A 23,060-nucleotide genomic window follows, 5' to 3' on the forward strand; every position below is an offset into this window, starting at 1 on the left:
CTACTATTCCATGATACACTCAGGATACATTGTATCCACTATTCCATGATACACTCTGGATACACTGTATCTACTATTCCATGATACACTCTGGATACATTGTATCTACTATTCCATGATATACTCTGGATACATTGTATCTACTATTCCATGATAAACTCTGGATACATTGTATCTACTATTCCATGATACACTCTGGATACATTGTATCTACTATTCCATGATACACTCTGGATACATTGTATCTACTATTCCATGGTACACTATGGATACACTGTATCTACTATTCCATGATACACTCTGGATATATTGTATCTACTATTCCATTGTACACTCTGGATACACTGCATCTACTATTCCATGATACACTCTGGATACACTGTATCTACTATTCCATGATACACTCTGGATACATTGTATCTACTATTTCATGATACACTCTGGATACATTTTATCTACTATTCCATAAATACACTCTGGATACATTGTATCTACTATTCCATGATACACTCTGGATACATTGTATCTACTATTCCATGATACACTCTGGATACATTGTATCTCTATAAGGTTGCCATGTACCAGCAGGAGTAATGTGTTTCTGAATTCTGAATATAGGAATTTCAGTCCCCAATGTAATTGCTGCCCATTTCATGGTTCCTTTTTTTGGTTGCCCATTACATGGCTGGCACTGATGAATATTCCTCAATATAACAAACATTGTTATTCCTGTTTGACCATAGACATATTCAGGTCTGTTCTGTGTCACCGTGAACCCCTACAAGTGGCTGCCCGTGTACAACCCTGAGGTGGTGAACGCCTACCGGGGCAAGAAGCGCCAGGAGGCCCCACCCCACATCTTCTCCATCTCTGATAACGCCTATCAGTTCATGCTGACTGGTGAGTCCCCCAGATGTATCTTTAGTAGTAGTTGATCACAGGGTCTGTAGTACAATCTCTGAGGAATATGATGGAATAATGACACGTCGACAAGGTTGACGTCTCATTATTTTTGCCATACTCAGTAACATTTAAATAAGTCCAGTTGTGAACGTCAAGCACTTTACAGCTCTGTTCTTGAGATTGTCCTGGCTAAATTGGGGTTGTTTACAAGTGAGTTATGCCAATCAAAGATGGGTGGAGGAACATTGAAGCAGAAGTATAGACTAAATGATGAGTGGAGGAACATTGAGGCAGAAGTATAGACTCAATGATGAGTGGAGGAACATTGAGGCAGAAGTATAGCCTCAATGATGAGTGGAGGAACATTGGGGCCGATGTATGAACTCAATGATGAGTGGGAGAGCATTGGGGCAGAATTATAGATTTAATGATGAGTGGAGGAACATTGGGGCAGATGTATGGACTCAATGATGAGTGGAGGAACATTGGGGCAGAGATATAGACTCAATGATGAGTGGAGGGACATTGAGGCAGATGTATAGCCTCAATGATGAGTGGAGGAACATTGGGACAGATGTATGGACTCAATGATGAGTGGGAGAGCATTGGGGCAGAATTATAGATTTAATGATGAGTGGAGGAACATTGGGGCAGATGTATGGACTCAATGATGAGTGGAGGAACATTGGGGAAGATGTATGGACTCAATGATGAGTGGGAGAACATTGGGGCAGAATTATAGATTTAATGATGAATGGAGGAACATTGGGGCAGATGTATGGACTCAATGATGAGTGGAGGAACATTGGGGCAGATGTATGGACTTAATGATGAATGGAGGGACATTGGGGCAGATGTATGGACTCAATGATGAGTGGGAGAACATTGGGGCAAAATTATAGATTTAATGATGAATGGAGGAACATTGGGGCAGATGTATGGACTCAATGATGAGTGGAGGAACATTGGGGAAGATGTATGGACTCAATGATAAGTGGAGGAACACTGGGGCAGATGTATGGACTCTGATGAGTGGAGGAACATTGGGGCAAATATATGGACTCAATGATGACTGGAGGAACATTGGGGAAGATGTATGGACTCAATGATGAGTGGAGAAACATTGGGGCAGATGTATGGACTCAATGATGAGTGGAGGAACATTGGGGCAAATATATGGACTCAATGATCAGTGGAGGAACATTGGGGAAGATGTATGGACTCAATGATGAGTGGAGGAACATTGGGGAAGATGTATGGACTCAATGATGAGTGGAGGAACATTGGGGCAGATGTATGGACTCAATGATGAGTGGAGGAACATTGGGGCAGATGTATGGACTCAATGATGAGTGGGAGAACATTGGGGCAGAATTATAGATTTAATGATGAATGGAGGAACATTGGGGCAGATGTATGGACTCAATGATGAGTGGAGGAACATTGGGGCAGATGTATGGACTGAATGATAAGTGGAGGAACGTTGGGGCAGATGTATGGACTCAATGATGAGTGGGAGAACATTGGGGAAGATGTATGGACTCAATGATGAGTGGGAGAACATTGGGGCAGAATTATAGATTTAATAATGAATGGAGGAACATTGGGGCAGATGTATGGACTCAATGATGAATGGAGGAACATTGGGGCAGATGTAGGAAGGGTTGGACAGGGCTTTGTTCCCAGGATCAGAACATTTGGCTGACCATAGATGATCTAATTCTGTTGGATCTGATGACCTTTTGGTCCTCAAAGAGTCATTCCCAACCCAAAAGAATTAAGACCCCACTATGGCCAAACCAACTCAAGTTTGGGACCAAATTCAATAACATGACCCCAAAGTATCATGTGACCTGTCCAAGGCTTTTCCAATGTCATCAATGACTAAAATGGCGTCTCTGTCTCCACAGATCGTGAGAACCAGTCTATCCTGATCACGTACGTATCACCTCTACTTTCTAATTAATATGTCCTTCCTCCATCCAGAGAGTGTAGAGCCTCCTGTGACACATCTTCTGCAGTGTCCCCATGACAACACATATACCAGAGTGCAGGGGCAGGCAGTGTTATCATTAGGGACTCCAGTATGAGGAGTAGACTGATCCCACGTTCTTATCGAATCAAAGCTGGATTCAGACTCTGGTGATGACACTTTGTCCCCCATGATAACTCTGATGTGCTGGAGCCCTGGGCACAGATATATCTATAAATTAATACTCACTAAAGGACTTTACTACAGATGTTTAGGAGCCGAAATGATCAGATTATAAATCTTTACCTCTGACGTGAAATAAACTAATATTTTTTTTGGACCATCAGAGGAGAATCCGGTGCCGGGAAGACTGTGAACACGAAACGTGTCATCCAGTACTTCGCAACAATTGCAGCGGTCGGTGACAAGAAGAAGCAGGAGGAGCAGGCCAAGAATAAGGTCTATCTAGATATTAATCTCATATCTATCTCTATCTATCTATCTAGCTCATATCTATCTATCTATCTATCTTTCTCATATCTATATATCTATCTCTATCTATATGATATCTATCTATCTATCTATCTATCTCATATCTATCTATCTCTATCTATCTCTCATATCTATCTATCTAGCTCATATCTATCTTATATCTATCTATCTAGCTCATATCTATCTATCTCTCTCATATCTCAATCTATCATATCCATCTATCTTTCTAGTAGAAGAAGGGAGAAGCAGAAAACCAGGCGTTTGTCAATAGTGAAGGGTTTCACTAACTATCTATCTCATATATATCTATCTATCTATCTTATATCTATCTATTTATCTATCTAGCAACAGAATACAGCAGCACACTGCTAGCAAAAAGATATAGATAAAACATGAGTATATAGATAAAACATGAGTATATAGATAGAACATGAAAAGCTATACAGCTGTAGTGCAATAAATGAAAATATGAAACTATGAAATTATGAGGTACTTAGATTGGACCGTCCCACCACGGTAAGGTGACCTCATTCTGGGACGGACCCTACGCTATGAATATGCCTCTGTGTGATCAGTTCAGCAGGCATGCAAGGTCTAAAACATCCAAGGCACCTTATATACACCTAATAGAGGTGGGTGGGGTGCAGGAGCCAACATGGAGGTAGCCACTCCCCCATATGTGTAATACAACCAAAGAATAAGTTGGCCAGCACTATTGATTCCAAACTATTGTATAGACCTGGCTTACAGGTGCAGGCTGCTGGGCTAAATATACAGCAACAGAAGAATACAGCAGCACACTGCTAGCACAAAGATATAGATAAAATATAGAATATAAATATATAGATATTTATCTATCTATATATCTCATATCTATCTATCTCATATCTATCTCATATCTATCTATATATCTCATATATCTATCTATATGTCTCATATCTATCTATCTCATATCTATCTATCTCATATCTATCTATATATCTCATATCTATCTATCTCATATCTATCTATTTATCTATCTATATATCTCATATCTATCTATCTTTCTATCTCTTTGTATGACCACTATATATATAATTTTCCCATTCCCACAGGGGACTCTGGAAGACCAGATTATCCAGGCTAACCCCCTTCTGGAAGCCTTTGGTAATGCCAAGACCGTCAGGAATGACAACTCCTCCCGTTTTGTAAGTTTCAGTCTCCTTAAATATGTTACAGAGAAAATGAATAATATAAATGTAATGTAACCCTTGTATAAATGTATGAAGATCCAGGGGGTAAAGGAGCCTGGAGGGTATCCAGGGTCCAGGGATCCAGAGAAAGTGGTCCAGGGGGCCAGAGAATGTGCAGGCGGGGGTCAGAGAATGGGCAGTCTGGGGGGTCAGAGAATGTACGGTCCAGGGGGGTGGAGAGTGAGTGTTCCAGGGGGGTGGAGAGTGAGTGTTCCAGGGGGGTGGAGAGTGAGTGGTCCAGGGGGCCAGATAGTGTACGGTCCAGGGGGTGGAGAGTGAGTGGTCCAGAGGGCCAGAGACTGTACGGTCCAGGGGGCCAGAGAATGTGCAGTCTGGGGGGGACCAGAGAATGTACGGTCCAGGGGGCCAGAGAATGTACGGTCCAGGGGGGCCAGAGAATGTGCAGTCTGGGGGGCCAGAGAATGTGCAGTCTGGGGGGCCAGAGAATGTATGGTCCAGGGGGGCCAGAGAATGTACGGTCAAGGGCGCCAGAGAATGTATGGTCCAGGAGGGTGGAGAGTGAGTCGTCCAGGGGGGGTGGAGAGTGAGTGGTCCAGGGGGGGGGTGGAGAGTGAGTGGTCCAGGGGGGTGGAGAGTGAGTGGTCCAGGGGGGGTAGAGAGTGATTGCTCCAGGGGGGGTGGAGAGTGAGTGGTCCAGGGGGCCAGAGAATGTGCAGTCTGGGGGGGACCAGAGAATGTACGGTCCAGGGGGCCAGAGAATGTACGGTCCAGGGGGGCCAGAGAATGTGCAGTCTGGGGGGCCAGAGAATGTGCAGTCTGGGGGGCCAGAGAATGTATGGTCCAGGGGGGCCAGAGAATGTACGGTCAAGGGCGCCAGAGAATGTATGGTCCAGGAGGGTGGAGAGTGAGTCGTCCAGGGGGGGTGGAGAGTGAGTGGTCCAGGGGGGGGGGGTGGAGAGTGAGTGGTCCAGGGGGGTGGAGAGTGAGTGGTCCAGGGGGGGTAGAGAGTGATTGCTCCAGGGGGGGTGGAGAGTGAGTGGTCCAGGGGGCCAGAGAATGTGCAGTCTGGGGGGCCAGAGAGTGTGTGGTTTAGGAGGCCAGTGTGTGTGCGGTCCAGGGGGCCAGAGAGTGTACGGTCCAGGGGGCCAGAGAGTGTACGGTCCGGGAGGTGGAGAGTGTACGGTCCAGGGGGCCAGAGAATGTGCAGTGGGGGGGCCAGAGAGTGTACGGTCCGGGGGGTGGAGAGTGAGTGGTCCAGGGGGGTGGAGAGTGAGTGGTCCAGGGGGGGTAGAGAGTGATTGCTCCAGGGGGGGGTGGAGAGTGAGTGGTCCAGGGGGCCAGAGAATGTGCAGTCTGGGGGGCCAGAGAGTGTGTGGTTTAGGAGGCCAGTGTGTGTGCGGTCCAGGGGGCCAGAGAGTGTATGGTCCAGGGGGCCAGAGAGTGTACGGTCCGGGGGGTGCAGAGTGTACGGTCCAGGGGGCCAGAGAGTGTACGGTCCAGGGGGCCAGGGAGTGTACAGTCCGGGGGGTGGAGAGTGTACGGTCCAGGGGGCCAGAGAATGTGCAGTGGGGGGGCCAGAGAGTGTACGGTCCGAGGGGTGGAGAGTGAGCGGTCCAGGGGGCCAATGGGTGTACCGTTTAGGAGGGCAATAGTGTAACAGTGAAAATATTGTCTTCATATTTGTTTATTTTATTATTTGTTTAGAATGAGGTTTTATTGCAGATTGTTGTTATTATAACATTTGTTTATTCTGTCAGAGAATGTACGGTCCAGGAGGGTGGAGAGTGAGTGGTCCAGGAGGGTGGAGAGTGAGTGGTCCAGGAGGGTGGAGAGTGACTGGTCCAGGAGGGTGGAGAGTGAGTGGTCCAGGGGGGTGGAGAGTGAGTGGTCCAGGGGGGTGGAGAGTGAGTGGTCCAGGGGGGTGGAGAGTGAGTGGTCCAGGGGGGTGGAGAGTGAGTGGTCCAGGAGGGTGGAGAGTGAGTGGTCCAGGGGGGTGGAGAGTGAGTGGTCCAGGGGGGTGGAGAGTGAGTGGTCCAGGGGGGTGGAGAGTGAGTGGTCCAGGGGGGTGGAGAGTGAGTGGTCCAGGGGGGTGGAGAGTGAGTGGTCCAGGAGGGTGGAGAGTGAGTGGTCCAGGAGGGTGGAGAGTGAGTGGTCCAGGGGGGTGGAGAGTGAGTGGTCCAGGGGGGTGGAGAGTGAGTGATCCAGGGGGGGTGGAGAGTGAGTGGTCCAGGGGGGTGGAGAGTGAGTGGTCCAGGGGGGTGGAGAGTGAGTGATCCAGGGGGGTGGAGAGTGAGTGATCCAGGGGGTCATTGTTATCATTATTATTGTCATTATTTAAATTATTTCTGATATTTTTTTTATTATTTCCCATCTGATTATTATATTTTCCCCTCTGATATAATTTTTCCCTGCTCTGTATTTTAGGGTAAATTCATCAGAATCCATTTTGGTACCACTGGAAAGCTGGCTTCTGCTGATATTGAAACATGTAAGTGGGGAATGTGGATATTGGTTAAGTGTTGGCAATAAAGAGTGTGGAGATGTATTAATCTATAGGCACCAGAATTTTATATATAGCGGTGTATGCGGTGTATGCGGTGTATGCGGTGTATGCGGTGTATGCGGTGTATGCGGTGCGCCTGATTTATTATGGGTTTTAGAACCTTAGGCAGGAGGTGTCCAAGAACAATGGGGCATGTCTTAGAGAAAAGGGGGTGTCCTAGAACAATGGGGTATATGTCTTAGAGAAAAGGGGGTGTCCTAGAACAATGGGGCATATGTCTTAGAGAAAAGGGGGTGTCCTAGAACAATGGGGTATATGTCTTAGAGAAAAGGGGGTGTCCTAGAACAATGGGGCATATGTCTTAGAGAAAAGGGGGTGTCCTAGAACAATGGGGTATATGTCTTAGAGAAAAGGGGGTGTCTTAGAACAATGGGGTATATGTCTTAGAGAAAATGGGGTGTCTTAGAACAATGGGGCATATGTGTTAGAGAAAAGGGGGTGTCTTAGAACAGTGGGGCATATGTCTTAGACAAAAGGGGGTGTCCTAGAACAATGGGGTATATGTCTTAGAGAAAAGGGGGTGTCCTAGAACAATGGGGCATGTCTTAGAGAAAAGGGGGTGTCCTAGAACAATGGGGTATATGTCTTAGAGAAAAAGGGGTTGTCTTAGAACAATGGGGTATATGTCTTAGAGAAAATGGGGTGTCTTAGAACAATGAGGCATATGTCTTAGAGAAAAGGGGGTGTCTTAGAACAATGGGGTATATGTCTTAGAGAAAAGGGGGTGTCTTAGAACAATGGGGCCTATGTCTTAGAGAAAAGGGGTGTCCTAGAACAATGGGGTATATGTCTTAGAGAAAAGGGGGTGTCTTAGAACAATGAGGCATATGTCTTAGAGAAAAGGGGGTGTCTTAGAACAATGGGGTATATGTCTTAGAGAAAAGGGGGTGTCTTAGAACAATGGGGCATATGTCTTAGAGAAAAGGGGGTGTCTTAGAACAATGGGGTATATGTCTTAGAGAAAAGGGGGTGTCTTAGAACAATGGGGTATATGTCTTAGAGAAAAGGGGGTGTCCTAGAACAATGGGGCATATGTCTTAGAGAAAAGGGGGTGTCTTAGAACAATGGGGTATATGTCTTAGAGAAAAGGGGGTGTCTTAGAACAATGGGGCATATGTCTTAGAGAAAAGGGGTGTCCTAGAACAATGGGGTATATGTCTTAGAGAAAAGGGGGTGTCTTAGAACAATGAGGCATATGTCTTAGAGAAAAGGGGGTGTCTTAGAACAATGGGTTATATGTCTTAGAGAAAAGGGGGTGTCTTAGAACAATGGGGCCTATGTCTTAGAGAAAAGGGGTGTCCTAGAACAATGGGGCATGTCTTAGAGAAAAGGGGGTGTCCTAGAACAATGGGGTATATGTCTTAGAGAAAAGGGGGTGTCTTAGAATAATGGGGCATGTCTTAGAGAAAAGGGGGTGTCTTAGAACAATGGGGCATATGTCTTAGAGAAAAGGGGGTGTCTTACAGCAAAGGGGGTGTGTCTTAGAGAAAAGGGGGTGTCTTACAGCAAAGTGGGTGTGTCTTAGAGAAAAAGGTTGTATCTTAGAGCTAAGGGGGGTGGGGTGGGGGTGACTACGAGAGAAGGGGAGTGAGTTAGGGGAAATAGCATTTCTTAATAAAAATAAATGCCTTAAACGAGCCAAAATCACTCCAAGATATTGGTGGAAAATATTTCCTTAAAATAAGTAACCAAACATGATGTGAGGAAAAGTGTCTAACAGGTCTAAAGGAATGTGCCAAACCTATAACACTGCGATCAATAGTAATAATAGATCTGCGCCAATAAACCGTAACCTTCCCTCGTGTCACATGATTTACATGGAATTCTGCTCTTACGGGTTTTATGGTCGTACAGTCGGTGCTTCTCTTTAATGATTTAAGATAATTCATTGTCTTTGGGCTTTTTCATGTTGTCAGATCTTCTGGAGAAATCTAGAGTAACGTTCCAGCTGAAAGCCGAGAGAAGTTACCACATCTTCTACCAGATCATGTCCAACAAGAGGCCCGAGCTGATCGGTGAGGAGTAACTTATATTCATTCTTATTCACCCTAAAAGTGCACCCAAATTATTAAGATGAGACTCTTAAAGAAGTAAATCATAATTCCCCACCTCCCCATATAGTTAAAGAATTGGAAAAACATATCTGCTTTCTTTCCAAAACAGCGCCAAAATACCACCCACAACCTGAGGACAAGAGTGGCGCTGTTTCTGGGAGAAGGCAGCTGTGTTTTTCAACATTTTTCTCACTAAATATATTTCCAGGCTCTATTGACATGAAATATACACCAGATGTTGGTAACAATCCAAGTAATCCAGATATATAATCCATCCATATATACATACAATAAATAATTACATATAATCCATACATATATACATATCCATATATATTCATACCATAAATAATTACATATATACATATAATACATACATATATACATACAATAAATAAATACATATATACATACAATAAATAAATACATATATACATACAATAAATAAATACATATAATAAATACATATATACATATAATCCATACATATATACATACAATAAATAATTACATATAACCCATCCATATATACATATCCATATATATTCATACAATAAATAAATACATATATACATACAATAAATAAATACATGTATACATTCAATAAATACATACATATATACATACAATAAATAAATACATATAATACATACATATATACTTATAATACATACATATATACATATAATACATACATATAATACATACATACAAAGAAACCAAAACTAATAAGATCAGAAATGATGTGTAATAATGTGAAATCACTCCGGGGAAAAATACTGAAGACGCCTCCTGACATTTCTCTAATACTTTGTACAGAAGCCTCTGTTGGTGATGACGGCTTTAGCCTCCTGTATGGAGAAACAAGTGTCCTGCATTGTTCTGGGGGCTCCATCTCCTGAACGCCATTGTTATGTTTTACAGCAATTAGGCTGTGAAGGTCTGGAGACGGCTCTTTGCTTTTCCCCACCATGAGTTGTGTCTTGTGTGACTTTTCCCCACCATGAGATGTGTCTTGTGTGACTTTTCCCCACCATGAGATGTGTCTTGTGTGACTTTTCCCCTCCATGAGATGTGTCTTGTATGACTTTTCTCCTCCATGAGATGTGTCTTGTGTGACATTTCTCCACCATGAGATGTGTCTTGTGTAACTTTTCTCCACCATGAGATGTGTCTTGTGTGACTTTTCCACACCATGAGATGTCTTGTGTGACTTTTCCCCACCATGAGATGTGTCTTGTGTGACTTTTCTCCTCCATGAGATGTGTCTTGTGTGACTTTTGCCCACCATGAGATGTGTCTTGGGTGACTTTTCCCCACCATGAGATGTGTCTTGTGTGACTTTTCTCCTCCATGAGATGTGTCTTGTGTGACTTTTCCCCACCATGAGATGTGTCTTGTGTGACTTTTCCCCTCCATGAGATGTGTCTTGTGTGACTTTTCTCCTCCATGAGATGTCTTGTGTTACCTTTCCCCTCCATGAGATGTGTCATGTGTGACTTTTCCCCACCATGAGATGTGTCTTGTGTGACTTTTCCCCTCCATGAGATGTGTCTTGTGTGACTTTTCCCCTCCATGAGATGTGTCTTGTGTGACTTTTCTCCTCCATGAAATGTGTATTGTGTGACTTTTCTCCATAATGAGATGTGTCTTGTGTGACTTTTCCCCTCCATGAGATGTGTCTTGTGTGACTTTTCTCCACCATGAGATGTGTCTTGTGTGACTTTTCTCCTCCATGAAATGTGTATTGTGTGACTTTTCTCCATAATGAGATGTGTCTTGTGTGACTTTTCTCCACCATGAGATGTGTCTTGTGTGACTTTTCTCCTCCATGAGATGTGTCTTGTGTGACTTTTCCCCTCCATGAGATGTGTCTTGTGTGACTTTTCTCCTCCATGAAATGTGTATTGTGTGACTTTTCTCCATAATGAGATGTGTCTTGTGTGACTTTTCTCCTCCATGAGATGTGTCTTGTGTGACTTTTCTCCTCCATGAGATGTCTTGTGTGACTTTTCCCCTCCATGAGATGTGTCTTGTGTGACTTTTCTCCTCCATGAGACGTGTCTTGTGTGACTTTTCTCCTCCATGACATGTGTCTTGTGTGACTTTTCTCCTCCATGAAATGTGTATTGTGTGACTTTTCTCCATAATGAGATTTGTCTTGTGTGACTTTTCTCCTCCATGAGATGTCTTGTGTGACTTTTCCCCTCCATGAGATGTGTCTTGTGTGACTTTTCTCCTCCATGAGATGTGTCTTGTGTGACTTTTCCCCTCCATGAGATGTGTCTTGTGTGACTTTTCCCCTCCATGAGATGTGTCTTGTGTGACTTTTCTCCTCCATGAAATGTGTATTGTATGACTTTTCTCCATAATGAGATGTGTCTTTAGTGACTTTTCCCCACCATGAGATGTGTCTTGTGTGACTTTTCTCCACCATGAGATGTGTCTTGTGTGACTTTTCTCCTCCATGAGATGTGTCTTGTGTGACTTTTCTCCTCCATGAGATGTGTCTTGTGTGACTTTTCTCCTCCATGAGATGTGTCTTGTGTGACTTTTCTCCACCATGAGATGTGTCTTGTGTGACTTTTCTCCACCATGAGATGTGTCTTGTGTGACTTTTCTCCTCCATGAGATGTGTCTTGTGTGACTTTTCTCCTCCATGAAATGTGTCTTGTGTGACTTTTCTCCTCCATGAAATGTGTATTGTGTGACTTTTCTCCATAATGAGATGTGTCTTGTGTGACTTTTCCCCACCGTGAGATGTGTCTTGTGTGACTTTTCTCCACCATGAGATGTGTCTTGTGTGACTTTTCTCCACCATGAGATGTGTCTTGTGTGACTTTTCTCCTCCATGAAATGTGTATTGTGTGACTTTTCTCCACCATGAGATGTGTCTTGTGACTTTTCCCCTCCATGAGATGTGTCTTGTGTGACTTTTCTCCTCCATGAAATGTGTATTGTGTGACTTTTCTCCATAATGAGATGTGTCTTGTGTGACTTTTCTCCTCCATGAGATGTGTCTTGTGTGACTTTTCTCCTCCATGAGATGTGTCTTGTGTGACTTTTCTCCTCCATGAGATGTGTCTTGTGTGACTTTTCCCCTCCATGAGATGTGTCTTGTGTGACTTTTCTCCTCCATGAGACGTGTCTTGTGTGACTTTTCTCCTCCATGACATGTGTCTTGTGTGACTTTTCTCCTCCATGAGATGTGTCTTGTGTGACTTTTCTCCATAATGAGATTTGTCTTGTGTGACTTTTCTCCTCCATGAGATGTGTCTTGTGTGACTTTTCCCCTCCATGAGATGTGTCTTGTGTGACTTTTCTCCTCCATGAGATGTGTCTTGTGTTACTTTTCCCCTCCATGAGATGTGTCATGTGTGACTTTTCCCCACCATGAGATGTCTTGTGTGACTTTTCCCCTCCATGAGATGTGTCTTGTGTGACTTTTCTCCTCCATGAAATGTGTATTGTGTGACTTTTCTCCATAATGAGATGTGTCTTGTGTGACTTTTCCCAACCATGAGATGTGTCTTGTGTGACTTTTCTCCACCATGAGATGTGTCTTGTGTGACTTTTCTCCTCCATGAGATGTGTCTTGTGTGACTTTTCTCCACCATGAGATGTGTCTTGTGTTACTTTTCTCCACCATGAGATGTGTCTTGTGTTACTTTTCTCCACCATGAGATGTGTCTTGTGTGACTTTTCTCCATCATGAGATGTGTCTTGTGTGACTTTTCCCCACCATGAGATGTGTCTTGTGTGACTTTTCTCCATAATGAAATGTGTATTGTGTGACTTTTCTCCATAATGAGATTTGTCTTGTGTGACTTTTCTCCTCCTTGAGATGTGTCTTGTGTGACTTTTCCCCTCCATGAGATGTGTCTTGTGTGACTTTTCCCTCCACCATGAGATGTGTCTTGTGTGACTTTTCTCCTCCATGAGATGTGTCTTGTGTTACTTTTCCCCTCCATGAGATGTGTCATGTGTGACTTTTCCCCACCATGAGATGTGTCTTGTGTGACTTTTGCCCTCCATGAGATGTGTCTTGTGTGACTTTTATCCTCCATGAAATGTGTATTTTGTGACTTTTCTCCATAATGAGATGTGTCTTGTGTGACTTTTCCCCACCATGAGATGTGTCTTGTGTGACTTTTCTCCACCATGAGATGTGTCTTGTGTGACTTTTCTCCACCATGAGATGTGTCTTGTGTGACTTTTCTCCACCATGAGATGTGTCTTGTGTGACTTTTCTCCTCCATGAGATGTGTCTTGTGTGACTTTTCTCCTCCATGAGATGTGTCTTGTGTGACTTTTCTCCTCCATGAGATGTGTCTTGTGTGACTTTTCTCCACCATGAGATGTGTCTTGTGTTACTTTTCTCCACCATGAGATGTGTCTTGTGTTACTTTTCTCCACCATGAGACATGTCTTGTGTGACTTTTCTCCATCATGAGATGTGTCTTGTGTGACTTTTCTCCATAATGAGATGTGTCTTGTGTGACTTTTCCCCATCATGAGATGTGTCTTGTGTGACTTTTCCCCATCATGAGATGTGTCTTGTGTGACTTTTCTCCATCATGAGATGTGTCTTGTGTGACTTTTCTCCACCATGAGTTGTCTTGTGTGACTTTTCTCCTCCATGAGATGTGTCTTGTGTGTCTTTTCCCCACCATGAGATATGTCGTGTGACTTTTCTCCATCATGAGATGTGTCTTGTGTGACTTTTCTCCACCATGAGTTGTGTCTTGTGTGACTTTTCTCCTCCATGAGATGTGTCTTGTATGACTTTTCTCCATCATGAGATGTGTCTTGTGTGACTTTTCTCCATAATGAGATGTGTCTTGTGTGACTTTTCCCCATCATGAGATGTGTCTTGTGTGACTTTTCCCCATCATGAGATGTGTCTTGTGTGACTTTTCCCCATCATGAGATGTGTCTTGTGTGACTTTTCCCCATCATGAGATGTGTCTTGTGTGACTTTTCTCCATCATGAGATGTGTCTTGTGTGACTTTTCTCCACCATGAGTTGTGTCTTGTGTGACTTTTCTCCTCCATGAGATGTGTCATGTATGACTTTTCTCCATCATGAGATGTGTCTTGTGTGACTTTTCTCCATAATGAGATGTGTCTTGTGTGACTTTTCCCCATCATGAGATGTGTCTTGTGTGACTTTTCCCCATCATGAGATGTGTCTTGTGTGACTTTTCCCCATCATGAGATGTGTCTTGTGTGACTTTTCCCCATCATGAGATGTGTCTTGTGTGACTTTTCCCCATCATGAGATGTGTCTTGTGTGACTTTTCCCCATCATGAGATGTGTCTTGTGTGACTTTTCTCCACCATGAGTTGTGTCTTGTGTGACTTTTCTCCTCCATGAGATATGTCGTGTGACTTTTCTCCATCATGAGATGTGTCTTGTGTGACTTTTCCCCACCATGAGATATGTCGTGTGACTTTTCTCCATCATGAGATGTGTCTTGTGTGACTTTTCCCCACCATGAGATATGTCGTGTGACTTTTCTCCATCATGAGATGTGTCTTGTGTGACTTTTCCCCACCATGAGATATGTCGTGTGACTTTTCTCCATCATGAGATGTGTCTTGTATGACTTTTCTCCATAATGAGATGTGTCTTGTGTGACTTTTCTCCATAATGAGATGTCTTGTGTGACTTTTCCCCATCATGAGATGTGTCTTGTGTGACTTTTCCCCATCATGAGATGTGTCTTGTGTGACTTTTCTCCATCATGAGATGTGTCTTGTGTGACTATTCCCCACCATGAGATGTGTCTTGTGTGACTTTTCTCCACCATGAGATGTGTCTTGTGTGACTTTTTTCCACCATGAGATGTGTCTTGTGTGACTTTTCTCCATCATGAGATGTGTCGTGTGACTTTTCCCCACCATGGGATGTGTCTTGTGTGACTTTTCTCCTCCATGAGATGCGTCTTGTGTGACTTTTCTCCTCCATGAGATGTGTCTTGTGTGACTTTACCCCACCATGAGTGTCCTGTGTAATGAGTCCTTTTTGTAACCATCAATTGGGACTGAACGTCTGATAGTAATTTGCACTGACAAGGGTCTGGATTGCTATTTAATTGCTGATAGATTTCAGCTGTTGTCTTGGCTTTCCAGGCCTTTTGCACCTCCTTTTTTATTTGTTCAATCCTTTTTCCCTGAGTCATTTCACATCATTACACATAATTCCTGATCTTATTAGTTTTGTTCTCTTTGTATTTATGGATTGTATATATGTATATTTGGATTACATGGGTTGTTACCAACATCTGGCAAACATTTCATGTCAATATCAGCTGGAAATATAATATATATAATATAAAAAATGGCGACATGTATAATACCTATATCACTCGCTGTATACATAATCAATCTCTTGTTTTTCTCCGTAGAAATGCTTTTGATCACAACCAACCCCTACGACTTCCCATTTGTCAGCCAAGGTGAAATCTCCGTGGCTAGCATTGATGATGCTGACGAGCTGATGGCCACGGATGTAAGTGTGACACAATTAGAATTATTTGTATTTTATAATTATGTTCTCAATGTTTAATATAAGGGAATAGTGAAATATTTTGTTTTACACCTAAAGGGGTTGTCAGTATGGCCGCCCCAATAAAATAAGCTGTTGGGCTACCGCCAGCCAGAAATTTCCCCCCTTCAGTGGCCTCTGCAGGAGAAATCGTGGTATTACAAGGCAGCAATTTAAATGATATATAATACTAGGAGAGCTTCAGTCCTCCAGAATGGGAAACACTCTTTCTTCTTCATTATAGAGAGGGATCCGGAGTGAGAGAGACAAACGCTTTAAACTGTAGGACTTACTAATAAAAATGCAGCAGCAAGAAAAAAATATCTAATACAAAACAGCCTATTGTGATTCTAACAGACAGATCCAGAGCCGAGGGGTAAGTGACTGTGATGTGTTAACCCGCAGAGCGCTATTGATATTCTGGGATTCACGGCTGAGGAAAAGGTCTCCATCTACAAGCTAACAGGGGCCGTATTGCATTATGGTAACATGAAGTTCAAGCAGAAGCAAAGAGAGGAGCAGGCCGAACCCGACGGCACAGAAGGTGAGAGGATGAAATAATTGCCGAAATTCAATGACCCCCCATATCAATGAACCCTCATATCAATGACTCCCTTATATCAATGACCCCACCATATCAATGAACCCTCATATCAATGACCCCTCATGTAAAATAGTACAAATCTACACATTCTACAGACTTCATGGATGGCTCGTTCTGACTCCTGGCCATAGGTGGTAGTGCAGCAGCCTTTTCCGCTCTTGGCATATCATATTGTTTTGTTATAACCATAAAATATTTTTCTGTGTTCTCCCAGTTGCTGACAAGGCCGCCTACTTGATGAACCTGAACTCTTCAGATCTCCTGAAAGCCCTTTGCTATCCCAGAGTCAAAGTTGGGAATGAATATGTCACCAAAGGCCAAACTGTGCAGCAGGTGACCCCTCTGTCCTCTCCAGACCCCTCTGTCCTGTCCAAACTCCTCTGTCTTCCTCCAGACTCCTCTGTCTTCCTCCAGACTCCTCTGTCTCCCTCCAGACTCCTCTGTCTCCCTCCAGACCCCTAAAGGTTCCTCTGTCCTCCTCCAGGCTCCTCTGTCCTCCTCCAGACTCCTCTGACCTCCTCCAGACTCCTCTGTCCTCCTCCTCCAGACTCCTGTGTCCTCCTTCAGACTCCTGTGTCCTCCTTCAGACTCCTGTGTCCTCCTTCAGACTCCTCTGTCCTCCTCCAGACTCCTCTGTCCCCCTCCAGACTCCTCTGTCTCCCTCCAGACCCCTCTGTCCTCCTCCAGACTCATCTGTCCTCCACCAAACTCCTCTGTCCTCCTCCAGACCCCTCTGTTCCCCTCCAGACCCCTCTGACCCCTCCAGGCTCCTCTGATCCCCTCCAGACATCTCTGTCCTTCTCCAGACTCCTCTGTCCCCCTCCAGACACCTCTATCCCCCTCCAGACCCCCTCTAAACTCTTCTGCCCTCCTCCAAACTCCTGTTGTGGCAGATTATATTTCCCCAAGAATGAAAAAATCGTGTAGTTGAAATCCAACATTTCCATTCTTTTTTCCCTTAACATCTTCCAAATTGTCAGGTTTAGCATACACTTGTCCAATGTACTTTATGGACTCCAAAGATCAAGCAGAAGACTATCCTATTTGCCACTGAATGTCTCAGAAATTGATTGACCCATTTGATCCTATTGATTAATCATGTTTGTGAGTCTGTATAGAAGGACTAATAAACAGCCATCCATTGTATATAGTATCCTTCTGAGTCTACTGCAATGGCCGATGCTAGGGAAAGGATGGCTGGGAAAGTTAGACTTCAACTCAGATAAGCCACTGCTATGGAGTTTGGCAGCAGGTTTCTCCCCATGCATGATTGGCTAAGCTGAACAGAAGACTGTTATTAGGCTACACGCATGCACATTAAATACACGTCAGCCAAGCATGCTGATTTTAGTGGGAGGTCTGCATGGGGGTCTCTGAACCCTCTAAAATCAAATGTCATTGAAGAGAAGGGTTGGACACAGGAGTCTGGCAGCAAATTTCTCCTCTCTCCCCATTCAGCCGAGCAAATACTAGAAGGAATACCTAGCATTGACTCGGTGAAGGTTGATTTTGGTCTTTACTTCATTGCCCAGGTGTACAACAATGTTGGTGCCTTGGGCAAGGCCGTCTATGAAAAGATGTTCTTATGGATGGTTACACGTATCAATGAGCAGCTGGACACAAAACAGCCAAGACAGTTCTTCATCGGTGTCCTGGATATCGCTGGGTTTGAGATCTTTGATGTAAGTTCTTGGGCCAATCGGTCAACACAATCCATGAACTGTGACTATATCTTAGCTGGAACTGGCAATTGATTGTCTCATTATATATATATATATATATATATATACAGTACAACAGCTTGGAACAACTCTGCATCAACTTCACCAATGAAAAACTGCAACAGTTCTTCAACCACCACATGTTTGTGCTGGAACAAGAGGAATACAAGAAGGAAGGAATTGAGTGGACATTCATCGACTTCGGTATGGACCTGGCCGCCTGCATTGAGCTTATTGAGAAGGTATATTTTGTATTCTGGAGTTTTTATCCTTATCTTCTTATACGGATATGGTCATCTTGAATGGCTAAATATTTTTCAGTTGTAATAACTAAAGTAAATGCTGATCAAACCTATTATCCATGTTTTACACAGCCAATGGGCATCTTCTCCATCCTTGAGGAGGAGTGCATGTTTCCCAAGGCGACAGACGTTTCCTTTAAGAACAAGCTTTATGATCAACATCTTGGCAAGTCCAACAACTTCCAGAAGCCAAAGCCGGCCAAAGGCAAAGCGGAGGCTCACTTCTCCTTGGTGCACTATGCTGGTACTGTGGACTACAACATCACTGGCTGGCTTGACAAGAACAAGGACCCCTTGAATGAGACCGTCATTGGGCTCTACCAGAAATCCTCTATGAAAACCTTATCATACCTGTTCTCTAGCTATGCAGCAACTGAAGCAGGTGAGTAAAAATGTAGTCTAAGTGCACATAAAGCAAAGCATCAGTCTATGGGCTTTAAGTTGCACCTTTATGGAAGGTCAATGTAGACGTAGCTGAAATAATTGTCTTTTTTTAACCCCCAGAGGGTGGAGCAAAGAAAGGTGCCAAGAAGAAGGGTTCCTCTTTTCAGACTGTGTCTGCTCTTTTCAGGGTATGCGCCATATTACTATGTCCTACTACATTATACAGACTATACTATGCCCTTTACTGAACCCATATATCTTACCCATATTCTATCACATCTTTTACCAACACCAATTTTACTAAACCAATAAACTTTCCATATGAAATGCAAAATGTGGTGATATCAGTTCCTAACAGGTTTTACTTTTCACGTTATAGGAGAACTTAAACAAACTGATGAGCAATCTTAGAACGACTCACCCTCACTTTGTACGCTGCATTATCCCCAATGAGACCAAAACTCCAGGTAGGGTCCCCAAGGACTTGGTACAAAATCTCCAAAATGCTGTGCCAGACTCCTCTCCTAATGTGCAAAATATTCTTTGTTTTTTCAAAAGGTGCCATGGAACATGAGCTGGTGTTGCATCAGCTGAGGTGTAATGGGGTACTGGAAGGAATTAGAATTTGCCGAAAGGGTTTTCCAAGCAGAATCCTGTACGGTGACTTTAAGCAAAGGTATACATGTGTGTTAATAGACAGCAATATTAAACCATTAAATTACTTGGATTTAGTTCTCACCAAGCTGCTAAGCCTATGTATTATTTCATTCTACAAGTGTCATTTATGTCCTCTGGATTCCTCAAAAATTTCCGAAATATACTGATTGTGTGTAAAGTACCCTATAATTTTCCCTCAATTTGGTGACCATCTTATGAAACAGTTTTTGCAAAAATTTTCAACTCATCCATGCACTTTATCCCATTTTAATAGATACAAGATCTTAAATGCCAGTGCTATTCCAGAAGGTCAGTTCATTGACAGCAAGAAAGCTTCTGAGAAACTTCTTGGGTCCATCGAGATTGACCACACACAATACAAATTTGGACACACAAAGGTGAATATTTGCATCTTTATATATTGTTTACACATACTATTTATTCATCTCTGTGTTACAAAGTTATGTGTACCACTTTAAGGTATTCTTCAAAGCTGGCCTACTGGGGACGCTGGAGGAGATGCGAGATGACAGACTGGCCCAAGTCATCACTCGTACTCAAGCCATGTGCAGAAGATATCTCATGAGGGTAGAATTCAAGAAGATGATGGAAAGAAGGTATTAACTAAATCTGTTCTAAGGGCTTTGTGGAAATAAATATGTTCAAATCTCATTAAATGTTCCATTTCATGTAACTTGCAGGGAAGCCATCTTCAGCATTCAGTACAACATCCGTGCATTCATGAACGTCAAACACTGGCCATGGATGAAGCTCTACTTTAAGATCAAGCCTCTTCTGAAGAGTGCCGAGTCTGAGAAAGAGATGGCAACAATGAAAGAGGAGTTTGCAAAGACAAAGGAGGCTCTGGCCAAGTCAGAAGCCAAAAGGAAGGCGCTGGAGGAGAAGATGGTGAAAGTTCTGCAGGAGAAGAACGACCTGCAGCTGCAAGTCCAGTCTGTGAGTCTGATGTCAGATATCTCAAACAGCGCTCTTATTTCTATATAATTAATAAAGTGTAGGTTCTGTTGATATAACTGGCTTAGGCTGGGGCTGATGGTAATGGATGGTACATATATGAAGAGAGGCTACATTCTGGGTTGCCTCTTGATGGAAGCCTTTTGAAAGCCTGATGTATACTGGTACCCCAGAAATGGGGGATTTTGTGGGCCTGAACTTACTAGGGATTGAAGCCCAATAAATCATGGCACAATGAACATACTTCAGCCTTCTGGCTAGACAATATGATGACATTTTCTCATTTTCGGCTGGGCTATTTTCACGACACACATCCTTATTTATTTATTTTTTATTCTACTATTCACGGTCCATATTTGTTTATCCCTGGCACCAGAGTCCAAAGCCTTCTTGTGTGTTAACATCAGGTTATGCAACCCTAGCCCCCCAGCTTCCCATCAGAGGAGGCCATACTTGATTTACAACTCCTTGGTGGACACTGAGTAGGCAGCCCAGGTGGAAGCCAGGAGCAAGATCTTGCTTCTGTAGCTATTGATCCCCAAATTCTTCTGGCCCAAAAGGGAAAGTTTCCTAAAGGAAAATGCTTGCAATAGGCCACATCCTTGTGCGTTTTGTTTATGGCATGCAGATGTTTTTTATTCACTTGGGTGATAGGAAGATGACCATGTAACAAAGCCTATGTGTAATAATTGCTGTTAACTCTGTTTTAACCACCAGGAATCAGAGAGCTTGTCAGATGCAGAGGAGAGGTGCGATCAGCTGATAAAGAGTAAGATCCAACTCGAGGCCAAGATCAAAGAGCTGAACGAAAGGCTGGAGGACGAGGAAGAGTCCAACGCTGAGCTGACCGCCAAGAAGAGGAAACTGGAGGACGAGTGCTCCGAGCTGAAGAAGGACATTGATGATCTTGAGCTGACCTTGGCCAAAGTTGAAAAGGAGAAACATGCCACAGAAAACAAGGCAAGAGATCTACAAACTATGCCAAGCTGCAAAATTGTTTTGTCCTATGTTTTATTGACTCAGTGTGAATCCATGATGGAATTGCCTTTGTTTTCTTCTTCTCAAAAGGTTAAAAACCTCACAGAAGAGATGGCTGTCTTGGATGAGAGCATTGCCAAACTAACCAAAGAGAAGAAAGCTCTGCAAGAAGCCCACCAACAAACTCTCGATGACCTCCAGACAGAAGAAGACAAAGTGAACACTCTGACCAAAGCAAAGACCAAGCTAGAGCAGCAAGTGGACGATGTGAGTAGTTTAGGAAGTCTTACAATTGTATACGGAGCAAAGAATTTATAATTGGTTTGCTAAGATGTATTTCCTTTCTCCCAGCTTGAGGGATCTCTGGAACAAGAAAAGAAACTGCGCATGGACCTGGAAAGATCCAAGAGAAAACTGGAGGGGGATCTTAAATTAGCCCAAGAAACCCTAATGGATCTAGAAAATGATAGACAGCAGTTGGATGAAAAACTTAAAAAGTAAGTGCCCACCAATTACAAGATCTGGTTATGGTCATCATAATCTTATATAAACCTTATATTGATGGGGGAATGTGAGGAGTTGTGAGTCTAACCCATATATCATTTCATTGTAGGAAAGATTTTGAGATGAGCCATTATGCAAGCAAAATTGAGGATGAACAGCTACTTGGTGCTCAGTTGCAGAAGAAGATTAAAGAATTACAGGTATAGTTGGCTTGGCTACAGTACACCACGCCGTTTTCCTAAAAAGTTATAGGGACAAGATTATCATTGGAAATATTTCCATTTAATTCCAAGGCTCGTATTGAGGAACTGGAGGAAGAAATTGAGGCAGAGCGTGCATCTCGTGCCAAGGCTGAGAAACAACGTTCAGACCTCTCAAGAGAGCTTGAAGAGATCAGCGAACGCCTGGAAGAAGCTGGTGGTGCAACCTCTGTTCAGATCGAGATGAACAAGAAGCGTGAGGCTGAATTCCAGAAGATGAGACGTGACCTGGAAGAAGCAACCTTACAACATGAAGCCACTGCCGCCGCTCTCCGTAAGAAGCATGCCGACAGTACGGCTGAGCTTGGGGAACAACTTGATAGTCTGCAGCGAGTCAAACAGAAGCTGGAAAAGGAGAAGAGTGAACTCAAGATGGAGATTGATGACCTGGCCAGCAACTTAGAATCTGTCTCCAAAGCAAAGGTAGGACAATAGTAAAATCAAGATCACTGTAAGAATAGCCAAAGTTATTATCATTCATGGTTATGATGTGATGGCCACACAAGGACAACCTCTTCCTATAGTGTCCTGATTTGATTGTGGCTTTCCAATGGTACCATGTTCAAAGAAAGCTGTTACAGCTGAACAAGTAGCCATTGTTGTCAGCACTATCCAATATCTATATCAATACCTATACCAGCACCTATGTGCCCATACACCTTCAATGTCTGTTGGGTAGAGAAAGCTGGTCAAACTGCTTTGTCCCCTTCATAATCCTCTGTTCCATGAATGCTCCTCTGTCCTCCAGACCCCATGCCCCTCTATCCTCCAAATACCTACACCTCTGTCCTCCAGACCCCACTGTCTTTCTCCAGACTCCTCTGTCCTCCAGACCCCACTGTCCTCCTCCTTCTTCAGACCCCTCTGTCCTTCTCCAGACCCATATGTCCTTCTCCAGACTCCTCTGTCCCCTTCATAATCCTCTGTTCTATGAATGCCCCTCTGTCC

At 43.5% G+C, this 23,060-nt stretch overlaps 1 protein-coding gene across 1 annotated transcript in view; it reads left to right on the top strand.

Annotated features, from left to right (window-relative positions):
* Window positions 1-23,060, top strand: part of LOC130297752 (myosin-1B) — a 33,669-nt gene that overhangs the window by 3,931 nt on the left and 6,678 nt on the right. The window contains exons 3-25 of the mRNA XM_056550609.1: window positions 744-900; window positions 2,814-2,841; window positions 3,223-3,334; window positions 4,462-4,554; window positions 6,985-7,048; window positions 9,040-9,138; window positions 15,588-15,691; window positions 16,133-16,271; window positions 16,546-16,664; window positions 17,864-18,013; window positions 18,124-18,294; window positions 18,427-18,736; window positions 18,859-18,926; window positions 19,118-19,205; window positions 19,297-19,414; window positions 19,670-19,793; window positions 19,876-20,012; window positions 20,097-20,352; window positions 21,088-21,330; window positions 21,439-21,615; window positions 21,700-21,845; window positions 21,962-22,052; window positions 22,146-22,535. Coding sequence (XP_056406584.1) covers window positions 744-900; window positions 2,814-2,841; window positions 3,223-3,334; window positions 4,462-4,554; window positions 6,985-7,048; window positions 9,040-9,138; window positions 15,588-15,691; window positions 16,133-16,271; window positions 16,546-16,664; window positions 17,864-18,013; window positions 18,124-18,294; window positions 18,427-18,736; window positions 18,859-18,926; window positions 19,118-19,205; window positions 19,297-19,414; window positions 19,670-19,793; window positions 19,876-20,012; window positions 20,097-20,352; window positions 21,088-21,330; window positions 21,439-21,615; window positions 21,700-21,845; window positions 21,962-22,052; window positions 22,146-22,535 — 3,384 coding nt within the window. The remainder of the gene's footprint in view (window positions 1-743; window positions 901-2,813; window positions 2,842-3,222; window positions 3,335-4,461; window positions 4,555-6,984; window positions 7,049-9,039; window positions 9,139-15,587; window positions 15,692-16,132; window positions 16,272-16,545; window positions 16,665-17,863; window positions 18,014-18,123; window positions 18,295-18,426; window positions 18,737-18,858; window positions 18,927-19,117; window positions 19,206-19,296; window positions 19,415-19,669; window positions 19,794-19,875; window positions 20,013-20,096; window positions 20,353-21,087; window positions 21,331-21,438; window positions 21,616-21,699; window positions 21,846-21,961; window positions 22,053-22,145; window positions 22,536-23,060) is intronic.

The sequence above is a fragment of the Hyla sarda genome, chromosome 13, assembly GCF_029499605.1.
Source record: "Hyla sarda isolate aHylSar1 chromosome 13, aHylSar1.hap1, whole genome shotgun sequence".
Taxonomy (NCBI): Eukaryota; Metazoa; Chordata; class Amphibia; order Anura; family Hylidae; genus Hyla; species Hyla sarda.